The 12,494-nt window shown below is 32.9% G+C and overlaps 1 protein-coding gene across 3 annotated transcripts in view; it reads left to right on the top strand.

The window, feature by feature from the left end:
• The window catches only part of LOC135128025 (bestrophin-1), a 54,681-nt gene that overhangs the window by 40,614 nt on the left and 1,573 nt on the right, over positions 1–12,494 (top strand). For all 3 annotated transcript variants that reach the window (XM_064054816.1, XM_064054815.1, XM_064054817.1), the window contains 5 exons: positions 2,202–2,440; positions 10,724–10,855; positions 10,908–11,015; positions 11,766–12,002; positions 12,053–12,311. In XM_064054816.1, the coding sequence (XP_063910886.1) occupies positions 2,202–2,440; positions 10,724–10,855; positions 10,908–11,015; positions 11,766–12,002; positions 12,053–12,311 (975 nt within the window). The remainder of the gene's footprint in view (positions 1–2,201; positions 2,441–10,723; positions 10,856–10,907; positions 11,016–11,765; positions 12,003–12,052; positions 12,312–12,494) is intronic.

Here is a 12,494-nt window from a genome sequence, read left to right as displayed (position 1 = left end):
TGATGAAAAAGTCAAAAACCCAAAAGTAAAAAATCGAGAAATCAAAAAATCCAAGAGTCCAAAAATCGAAAAGTCGAAAAGTCGAAATATTGAAAAATCCCAAAATTGAAAGAAATATCAATAAAAATTGAGAAATTAAAAAATTGTAAAATGGAGACAACCAAAAACTAAAGAAAGAAAGATGAAAAATCCTAAGCTCGAAAAATTGAAAAATCAAAAGCTTGAAAAGTCAAAAAATTGACGAATTGAAAAAAATCGAAACTTTGGGAAGTCGAAAAATGGGAAAATAATAAAATGATTACTTCAGAAATTGGAAATCTCAAAACTTAGAAACGTCGAAATTTGAAAAATTGAAAAATCGAAATATGTATTTAAAAATCGTAAAATTGTAGAGGACAAAAATTGAGAATTTGTATCATTGAAACATCGGAAAATAATTGAGAAATCGAAAAATAAAAAAATCGGGAAATCGAAAATTTGATGAATAAAAAAAGTGAAAAAGCCCAAAATTTAAATATTTACAAATTGAGACATCTAAAGTTGAAAAATCGAGAAATCGAAAGCCGAAAAATCTCAATAGCGTATATAAACTACAAGTTGCTACTTTTTAACATTTAAATAACACTTATTCATGCTTCCAATAACTATAAATTGGAAAATGTTGTTGATTTTTTTTTCCAAAAATCTTGACGTCTAAGGTAAAAACTCAACACGGATTCATAAACCATAAACGGAGGATTTAAAATTTAAATTACATCTACTATTGTAAAATTTGGAAATGACGTCATTTCATTGTTGGTGACAAATTTTGGTAAGCGTTCCACCATTTGATAATACAGTTTAAAATATAAATTTTGTCATTCGGGAACATTATGTATTAATAGTCGAAACGGGCTAGTTCTTCGTAGTGGAGGTGTATCAGATCAGCTCTAACGAAAGTCGGCTTACAAATAAATTGCTTTGAGACGAAATTGGCCTGAGTGCGCTCTGGTCTGTAGATCAAACAAGTTCTCAGGCGACGAGGTGTATCCAAACGATAATTTCATTTGCTCGGCCAAATGCATGGGGTCTGCTAGAGTACTTGTCTAACATTTCTAATATTTTTTGAAATTCTCTTATCTTTAAACCTGGTACTTCCCTCCATTCTTTCTAGAGAAGAGATTTCTCCCAATTTTGTCACACATTGTTGTAATGAGATGTAAAAATGGGCAAAGTAGACGGTGTTGTTGGAAAATTCGTCCAGAAATTCATCCCAAACCCCTTGAATCGAGCAATCCTACATACCGTTTACCTTCTGTCCAGTTCGAAAATACCACTCATTCATAAACGCTTTCTTTTCTATTGGGAATAGAATTTTTGAGTGAATACGCAAATAAAATACCGAAAAGAACTATTTTTGATGTAAATATCATTTCTCCTTTCTTCAACAATAAACAAGAAAACAAGAAACGTAAAGTTAGGAGGGACAAAGAAATTGGTTAATAAATTGAAGTAAAATTTAAACCACAGTTAAAAATCAGTTTATAAGGCTTTTAGTTTTTGCTTTTTATGGTGTTTATTTTATATATTACTTTACTAAATTACTGGCAATTAGAATTAATTTTGTTAATAACTTCTGTGACGTAGCTTTAAACGTATCGTTTCAGTGAAGACATACGGATTCACTTCCAAAAATGACTAAAAAGCAACCTTAATTTTTCTTATTCTTAAAAAAATTAAAAAAAAATGAGAGTATGCAGTAACAATTTCAGTTTGAACTTTTCAACACTTGGTCCTTTTCGTGTATAACTATAAATCTTATTTGTGTGTTAAACTGAGCACCCCTAACAACCGTGGAACACCTCCGAAATGACAAAGTTTGTGGAGGTGTCGTTACGCCACGCAATAATAAAGACCATATTAAAATATGTACATTGTCTGAACAATACGAAATCAAGATCACATTCATATAATCTAAAAATAGCTTCGTTTCGAAATCGCCAAGACATTTATAGAAAGCAATTTACATCATTCACCCGGTAATGACTGTTGAGGAATCCCATACACACGGTACATAATTGGAACTGGAAAGTAGCATTTATAACGATTAAATTATCAATCAGTTCGCAAGTGGCGCCAGCAGTCTTAAACCATGTTGCTGTCCCGGAAACGACCATCTCCAGGAAATAAATTTCACTCATTGGAAAATACATTTTTTCTAGGTCTGATGTTAGAAAGCGAGAAGAAAATTTTTGAGTTGATGGATACGAAAACGCCAATGTCCAAATACTGGATGCCTTTGGTGTGGGCCACAAATCTCATCATTAGAGCCAGAAAGGAGAACTTGATCAACAGTGATCAACTGGTGCAAACGATATTGATGGAACTCTCGGATATACGACGAAGACTGGGTTCTTTGATAGGATATGATACTGTTTGTGTCCCATTGGTGTATACACAGGTGAGTGTGGCTTAAAGGTCATCGTAAAAAATAATAATAACTTTTAAAATTGGTTAGTAACAGTTAGCTGAGCGCTCGAAAGTGCAATTATTCTAATCAGACAAAGAAAGGACATCAATTTTACATTATAGTTTAAATGATAAGTATTATTTGACGCTGACGGTAATTACACTTTTATGGCGATATAAACGAGTCCACGAGTGCTTCCAAGAATGCACTTTTTTTGTGGATAATTCTTAAAATAGGTTTAGCTAGAAGCGCGTTGTGGTTTTCATGACGGTTAAAATTACGAGTATTTTGTTTAATACTGGAGCTTCCCTGGTGTAAGGTTACCACAGACAATGAATTATATCTGCTAAAATCATAATTTTCTAATTAGAAGACGCTTCAAACTAGCCATTACGCAAAGAAAATTATAGTGCGCTTCCACTTATCTGTAATCACTTTATGTTGTTTGAACATTTTTGGAATCCACTTCACAAGCTATTCTTAACATTTGTTTTTTAGCAGTTGTCGAGTAATACTTATTTGCGAAATCGAACCAAATGACCTCTTCACTGAATATATGCAAATTAATTTTACTTAAATTGAAAATAAATACAAGTAGTACTTGAACCTTGACATAGTGGAAAATATTGACTATTATTCTTTAGTCTTACAACGCAACGTCCGGGGAAAACCTACATTATTTTATGTAAACTAATTGGTGATGGTTTTTATTAAAGTCTCAAGTCTACTGTTCTTAATTCTCTACTAATTTAGTTTTCTGCCTGTTTGGTTCCATAGTTTGCTGATTTATACATATGTAGGGGTAAGATATAGAGTAGAATTTCTGTTTCAATCCAAATTAAATCTGACTCGAGTGTGGTCACAGTGACCCTCCAAAAACGTCTTTACTATTGCTAAAAAAAATTCGTAATTTTTAGGGGGTGGTTCGTACAAATCCGTACCTTCCGGTAAGTATTGGCCTTGTGTAAGCTCAATTCAGTTTCCCTCGGCACTGCTATCTGCAAATATTTAGCGAATTTTATCGAGCTTGGTGAATCACCCCCTAATTATTTTTGTTAGCTGGTAATGTTTTCGGAGTAAATAGCAATATGACTTGAAATGGAAGTGAAAATTCTAAAACAGCTTTCAAGCGATCCATCAGATTTTCAGTTGTTTTTACTTTTTTAAGCTTAAAGCTTCAAATGAGATAGTGTATTGCTAACAAAAATAAACTTGAGCTTTTCACTTACTCATCGTATATAGATTTCGATTTTCCGCTATCAAATTGTTGAATGCCCCTTCGGCTTCTTTTGAGACATCCTCCGGAATAAAAAAATCTCCAGACGTACTCTCATGTGCTTCTTCTTCTCATTGCTTCTTCATATGTTTCAAAACCTCACAGGTTTTTAATAAAATCTTCGTTTTTTAATTTATTACAAAATTTGCAGTTTTTCACTATAGCACGAGCAAAGTAGTTCCAAATTGGATTTAGATTAAATGAGTCTATATTGGAAAAAATAATATAACTAGAGAGCGGATTTACAAGCACAAAAAAATTAAGAATAAGCGCCTAAATAAGCACAACATTTTCAATAAAAAAGTTTTATTTTAAGCAAAAAAACATTAAATAAGCATAACACTTTCATTAAAAAAGTTTTATTTTTAACAAAAAAGCATTAAAACAGTCATATTACAAATCAAAGAACACTTCTTAGAACTTTGGATAAAATATTATTACAATAATCCTAGACTTTATATTTTACACACGTATTTCAGTTTTCTTTGAAACAATTTATGATTGTAATATGTTCCAAGTTGTCCACTGTAAAATTTTTTCGCTGATCATTTAAAATGTGTTTAAAATTGGAGAATGTGCGTTCAACATCCACACTCGTTGTTGGCGCAAATTTGAATTTTGCAACTAATGTTGAATCTAACTCCAAATTTTCCACCTTCTGGCCTTGTAAAACACGAGCAACGTCGGAAAGAACACCGAAACCTGCATTTTTATTTAACACTTTGTCAAGTTTTTGAGATACTCTAGTACCAATATCACCCCTTACTGCGTTTGCTTGTTGTTTAAATTCTTTCACTAAGTTTATGGCATCTACCAACAACATGTTGGGTTTTTCTAACTTTTCTATTACCTCACATACGAATTGATAATTGCTTCTTAGAAAAGCTAGATCTTGTCGCAAATCTTTGTTTTCCAAAATATTTATGCAATCTTTAATCGATTGAGAAGAATCTCCGCTAAACTCCGTAACTACTTCCTCAAATTCTTTGATATATTTGTCATAATAAAATGTGGCCTGTAACCATGTTCCCCACCTCGTTATAATCGGCTCTGGGGGCAATGGTATGTTTGGAAATTTTTCCTTAAAATGTTGCACTCTTAGTGGGGCTTTAACAAAAATCTTTTTACCAATTGCCACTAATTTATTAACAGTAGGAAACTGCAAACGTATTCCTTCAGCCACTCTGTTTAAACCGTGGGCAATGCAAGTAGAGTGAATTAAATTGGGGTACAATATTTTTAGATTATTCCCTGCTTTCACCATATAACGAGCTGCATCCGAGATCATCAATAAAATTTTATTCGCCGGTACGGCATTTGGCAAAAATAGTGACGTAAGAGTGTCATTTACAAATCTGGTAATCGTATTGCCATTTGTTTTATCTAACATTTTCAAACTTACTACATACCCTCGACTAGGGAAATTTTTATTTAAGATTCCAACAATTAAACTTGCCACGTATCTTCCACAACTATCGGTTGTTTCATCGACAGCGAACCATAAATAATTATCTCCAATGCGATGTTTAATTTCGTTGTAAACTTGCTGAAACACTGGGCCTACATAATTTTTTCGGAGAGTACTTTCAACCGGAATATGTCGATTGCAGTGTTTTTCAAGGAATTCTTGAAGAGGGCCTTTCTCCAATTTTTTTAAAGGTATATTGGACTGGATCATCATTTTACATAAATCGAAATTAAACTGAAACTGCTCATCTTTTGTCTGGTGTTTAATTTTAGAAACTTCAAACATTTTCTTCCTTTCTGCATGAAGAGTCGTTCTGACATGTTGCGTCACGTTATACTTTTTATCACTTTGAATCTAAAACAACGTACATATACAGGATTAACAAAGGAAAATAGATAAAAAAAAATTAGTGGGCTTACGGTTTTCACACAAGCTCTGCAGAATATTTTGTTGTTTTCTAATTTTAATTCTGGAAAATCCCTTATCCACTCATCCGGCGTCGATTTTACTTTCGGCATTCTTTTAAAATATTAGTAATATTACCAAAAAGAACTCAACATGTAACAAGGGAGAACCACGTATAACACTGTACTACGACAGATGCGATAGACTGATGGTTGTGAAATAAACGGTCCATTTACTTAAAAGTTTCCATTAGAAAAATTTTAAGGTAGGTAGTTGGGTACAATAATCCTTTTTTCTTGAAAATCTTCAACGGTCTTGCCGCAAAATACCGAAAAAGAACATCTGGTTAAAAGCTTTAATTCATTATCAACGGAAGTAAGGATTTAAAGTCATAAAATCTATGGAGTATTTTTCCAATCCTATAATAAAATTTTATTACCCAAACGACCGGAACCTATTCACAGAAAGGGTCTTGAGTAAGTGTACTTCAATGGTCAAGTCCAGGTAAAATGCATACGATACGCTACGGCTAACTAACAAGTATTTGTCATCCCGACAAGGCCGGCATTTGAACAAAATATGCATTAAAACTCATATTCGTCGAAAAAACCATTAAATAAGCATATAAGTTTTAATATGCATAAAATTGAAAAAAAAAGCAAATAAGCAAAAAAAAAATGTGTCAAATGACTCCAAATTGTATCATAGTTACAGATATAAAAAAGTTTTGAAGTGCTTACATTTTTCACAAAAAGCATTAAACCTAGAAATCCGCTCTCTAGATATAACTAACGCGGGATTAAAATGTTTTTTGTTCCCTCGAGGGTTTTAAACCATTCTCTCGGAAAAACAATTTTTAATGCCTTGTTACTTAACATACTATTAACAACAGAGCTGTCGTTTGGATCAATGCTATAAAATAATAATAGGTTTTTATGTCCGTTTATGATTTTTGTTTACAACAGTGGGATAATTTCGCTTATCGTACTGAGTTACGTTATGGATATTGTCGTAGAAATTTTTTTGTACATTACATTTGCGATACTGGAGTAATTATTTGCAACCTTTATTTATTACGACTAAAACTTAACTGTTATTATTAGTAAACATATTTAACATTCTGCATCCCAAACTATTTTAATCGTAACGTCCCACATGATTTTTAGTTGATATCGTTACCGTTATCTTTCTGCCCATACATTTTTTGAAGAGTGTTGGGCGTAGGACGGTGTTCAGCAATATTTTCTTTTGTTAGATTAATTTTTAAAGCTTCAAACCATCGAGTATTTTCTTATTTATTTATGTTATTGTGATAGGGTCCATCCGTCTATCGGTCTGTCATCTGTCGTCCGTCTGTCTGTGTCGATTTTTATTAGACGGATAACCTCCGAAACTACCAGACCTATTACTGTTGTCAACCACTTTGATGGCGTCACCTCAAAATTATGTATAGTAACTGTTTGTACTAAATAACATACTCCAGTACTTGTCGTTTATGAATCCACCTTAGTTTTTCCTCTAAGCATCTAGATTTTCGTGAAACAAAATCCACATTGCATAATAACATTTTGTACTAGTATAAGAGTTCCTCCGTGTGTATTACTAACATGAAGGTCGCTGGCTCGATTGATTCATGGAGAACGGTTTTTTGTTTACAAGTTGCGCCCGCCTTCTATAATAACTACTTACAGAATGTTTTACTCCATTTTAGCTTAATTAATAATTTTTTGTCACCTCCTGTGTTTTGAGGAGACAAAATCATTCATATTCTTCCACCTATTCTGGTCAACCAGTTTAATGCTTGCTTAATAGTCGCATTCTTTCGATGTATAAACATAAACAATTGATGTTAAACATGATAATATATTTTCCAGTTAGTTGTCTGCTTTAAATATATTTAATATTCTCTTTACCTGTGCTTTAACAACCCAAACATATCTATATTTTAACTTATAGAGATTCTCATAAAAAATATGTAAATAAACATTACAAAATTCAAATTTTATTTAAATAAATTTAGGTCCGTTTTTTAATCAAAACTTGAACTCATTCTTAGCAAAAAATTAATTACTAAAATAGAAACTAGTTAAAACTACATCAATTCAGAAATGTTTGTTATTAACTTCTGGCATTTTCCCAGATTTTAGATACCTTCTTACAAGAAAAACTGTAGATATCCAGAGAATTCTAGTAAATAAATTATAGCGTTCAAGTAAGATCAACTGCAACTGCTGAAAAATATTAATACTATTATTTTCACCAAAAAATTTGATTACGTTTAAAATTATTAGCATTTACCTTTTTTTGAGCAATAAAAAAATTGGTCTAAGATTATTTAAACAGAACTTTTTCCATTACAAAATTTTGTGATAACGGCATCAACATTCCAACAAGGACACGTTTATCAACTTAAATAGGTGTAGTATAATACTAATAATAACAGTACTGTTTTTTCAAATTTTCTGGAAAATCGATTGAGCCATTCTTGGTTTAATCATCAAAATAAATTGCCTTATTCATAATTTTTTTTTGTGTGTCACTCACACATCGAAATATCAAAGAAAACAGTAGATTCTGATTCTAGGACTCGATTTTGCATTGACACAGACGGATCTAAGAAACCATAAACTCAGAACAGGAAGTGGAGACGACAGACTGTCACAATTTACAATTATTTCTGCTTGTTTGATAACTTACAACAATTTAAAGTAGAGATATATGTATATGGATTGCTAAAGTACAGTTGAACTAGTCACAGTGTAAAGTAAAAACATGCGTATATTGAAAATCGACCCTGACCCTGCATATGCAGAGATAACGGACTTAGTATTCATGTTTCGTATGGTATTATGTTTTTAAAAACAATCTTTATTACTAGAAATATTGAATGATAAAAATTATATAACAAACAAAATCAAGGCAAATTCATAAACCACAAGTACAGCCGACAGTACTTCAAGGGTGAGGGAAATTCTCTATAAATAACTTACGACCAATTTTTAACTGTAGCCAAATGTTTTACTGTTGTATTTAAATATGAAAAACTGCTAATTTGCTACCATGAATAAGCTTTTTTTGTCTTTTTTTGTCTTCAAAATTAAAATTTGGAGGTTTTTCCAAAAAATCCTTACTTTTTTCTCATAAAACTCTTATTGCTACCTTTTCTTCCATTCCATTCCGCCGACAGCTAGTTCGCTGTTAACACCCAAAGTCACCTGTAGCATTAATTTGCATAATTTTGTGTTTTGTGTATCTGGGTATCCATTTTTGTGTTAACCTTGACGTGACACTGTAAAATTTTTGCTCACTGATGTACAAGCTAATTATGAATCTTGACGCCAATTTTACCATCACGAATCGGTTTTTTTACCGGAAGACTTTAATTTTTTTGATGTTCCAGACGCATTTAGAATGTAGCGTGCAAACAATGGCAGGTTTAATTGTCATCTTGCATCGAACAGAAATTTCAAGCTTACAGGAAATAAATTAGGTATAGTGTGTCAAAATTAGTTTAGCTACGTTTTATATTTCATGTGACGGAAATCAAAGGAGAAAATTTCAGAGTCACACTTTAATTATTTTAATTTTAATGTGTTTTGTTGTTCGTTTTATATCTGCCTAAGGGGAGTAATAAAAATAAAACTATTAAAAATCACTTAATTATAATAGTTGAAAATGAGTAAACAAGAGTATGATCGTTATATAAATTTTATTCGTTCAAACTACTGCGTTAAACCAGACAGCTTTTAACTTATGTGTTGAATCTGTAAAACACCCATAGGCAGTTTGGGTGCACTCAGAAAATTAAAGTCAACAAATATGATATTGATATCTTTAAAATCACATTGAATTTACTATATACTGCCGTAGTCTCAAGGTGAACACTGGACATTAATTACGGCAGCTTTTCGAAAACCGGTCTGTATCTTGACCCCACTTTAATATCTCCAATACCCATGATACAATTTTTCATTAACTAAGGAAATAAAAAGCCGGAACTTGCACAATTTGAGAAACTGCATTCTCCTAGATGAATAATACAAAGAATTAATTAGAAACACGAACCTTCGATTTAATAAAGCTATTTTTTAAATACCACTGCAAACTCATACATTCCGGCTGGTATGTACAGTTTGTTTTGTTCCTGACACACCTGTAAAAAAATTGCATAGATACATTGGTACCTTAATTACATCGGTACAGTTACTTAAACTGAACGAGTTGATCTTGAAAACTTGTTCTGTCGTCTTTTTATGGTGTATCTTTCTGGGAAAACTAGTCAAGATAAGTCAAAAAGCAAATACACGGTATTGAATGTCAATTTAAGACGACTAGCGGAACGAAGTACTTGCTGATATTTTCGTTAAAAAATTCCATTCGTGGAAGCAGAAAAACAATAATAGTATAATACTGTTATTGCTATTTTAATCACCCCATATAGCAGAAAAATGGATCTTACGGACCGTGAAGGTTAATTAATCAGTCGTGTTATGAATGATTCATTTTTACCCGATTTCCGAAAATTTAAAAGCTGTTGATAAGACTGTTACATAAGAAAAGTGCTTCAAGGAAATTTACATACAATCTCGTTTAATTATTTTAAGTATATGTATTAATTTTTAATGAATAGGATGTTTAATTAGACATATTAAACGCAAAGCAACGATCAAAGTACAAAACCTTGAACTTCTGACGATTCAATAGGGTTCTCATAATTCTTTACAATTATAGTATACTTAGGTTTTTTTGTTACGGTAATGGAGTTATGGAGAAGACTATAGGCAAGAAACTTGCATCATTTAGCCAGTTTAGATGCATTACTTTCTAATGATATCTTGCGTCACCGTTTTGCCAAACAAACGATAAAAGCGCTATAAAAAGACCAATTCTATTATGGTACTATTCTACGGAAAACCTCAAAGTTTTCTTTTCATACATTTGCCTACGCAACATGAATGATTATGTTTTCTGTTTTTAAGACAATTAGATCTGCAAACACTCTATCAAAATGTAGACCATGCTTTAGCACAAACTTCACTAACATTATGTCCTTTGACGACAACAACCTACTACACATTGTACTTCTCTCTGCTGGTTATAAATGTGTCAATTTGTATCTTTGTAGGTAGTTTCCTTGGCTCTGTACTTATACTTCATAGCAGCTCTTTTGGGTCGACAATTCGTGCCGGACGCGACAATGTCAGTTGGCAAATTCGAGGAACCAGACATGTACTTTCCCTTCTTCACAGCAATTCAGGTGGTTATTTAATTCGAAAAGGCCAAAACCTAGATTAATACAACTGTTGCAGTTTTGCTTCTACGTGGGTTGGCTAAAAGTGGCAGAAGTGTTGATAAATCCTTTCGGCGAAGATGACGATGATATTGAACTGAATTGGCTCATTGACAGGCATATCAAGGTAAGAGTAGTAACCTCTGGTTATTTCACGCACAATTTTAGTCGCACGTACTAAGCTTTTTATGAATTGATAGACTAACGGGACATTTTTTGTGAAGCCGTGTTTAGGATCGACCTCCGAACAGGTGAATTTGGTGGCTTTAAACTAATGAAATTCGGTATACTTGATGATGGTGGCCATAATAGCCCTGACCGCAAACCGCACTCTATAATTGACAGACTCTTGATATAAACCGTACTCAAAGTGATTTACGGTTTTCAATGTCAAGTTTAACATAGGACGACAATATAGCTATTTGTTTACATGTAATTTGATTTTTTGCACATAATCGTGTTAAAAGATTGACCTTCAGAGGACGGAACGTGCGAGCGTCTGTTTTATTTTACGTAATTGACGATGATATAATTTGTTTCCTCCAGAAAAGTGGATATTTTGCAAGGAAATATAACGCGACCACTAGGACTTACTCGCTCAAAAATGTAGGAAGTAATCCAAGGTGGTAAAACTTGTCAATGCAACTATTGACTGAAGTGTGCAGTTATATTTTTTAAATCTAAACAACGACCCTGAATACGTCCAATAAATATACTTCTTGGAAATAATTTTATCTTAATTTTTGAAGGTGCGAAGTTAAAAATTGTCGAGTAAAATAATAATAATTATTCGCATTAGTTCTCATTGATGGCAAAGCATGTCAAGGCTTCGTACGACAATTCTAGAAACACCAAGTGAAAATTTTTCATTTCCCAGGCTGCTTACATGATCGTTGACGAAATGCACGAGGAACACCCAGAACTTCTCAAAGATCAGTACTGGGACGAAGTGGTACCGAAAGAACTCCCTTACACTGTAGCTTCTGAGCACTACAGGAAGGAAGAACCTAAAGGCTCAGCTGAGCAGTATAAGCTGAAAACAACCGACGGACTGTACGCAAATTTGTTGACACCAAAGAAATCACTAATCCATGATGACATGTACGCAGATTACGTAAGTTAGCAAAAAAAATGAAAGCATTAATATGATGGAGATGTTTATAGGAAAGCGTGGACACGCCTATAGTTGAAAGGAGGAAAAGTTCCAATTGGTTCACGCGTCAAATTTCCAGAACCGGTATGGGTTCGATAAGGTCAGCCTCTACAGCGTATTCTTCAGGGGGGTTGTTCGGAAGGCATCGTGGAAATTCCGTTTACGCAAATCCCGAAAACGGACAGCTTCCAGGAACAGCGCCTCCGCAAAAGATGTCAATTTATGACAGATTAGTTGGTCGAAAATCTGGACGAAGTCAGAAAAAACAAGGTAAAGTCCAATTTTTTGCTCCATTGACTTTGATTACTCTGAAAGATTGATACGGTTAAACGTCACTACGATTAAAAAAAAGTATTTATATGTTACGTGAACTCGGTAAATTTCCAGTTCACAATTCAAGAACATTCACTTTCTAGACTTTTCATTGGTAACATTTTTGTAGTCCCTAGAAGA

The sequence above is a fragment of the Zophobas morio genome, unplaced genomic scaffold (assembly GCF_036711695.1).
Source record: "Zophobas morio isolate AGI-343-1 ecotype UQ-CSIRO unplaced genomic scaffold, CSIRO_AGI_Zmor_V1 ptg000012l, whole genome shotgun sequence".
Taxonomy (NCBI): Eukaryota; Metazoa; Arthropoda; class Insecta; order Coleoptera; family Tenebrionidae; genus Zophobas; species Zophobas morio.
The sequence above is the reverse complement of the archived record's forward strand: the minus strand, read 5'-3'. Positions and strand labels throughout refer to the sequence as shown.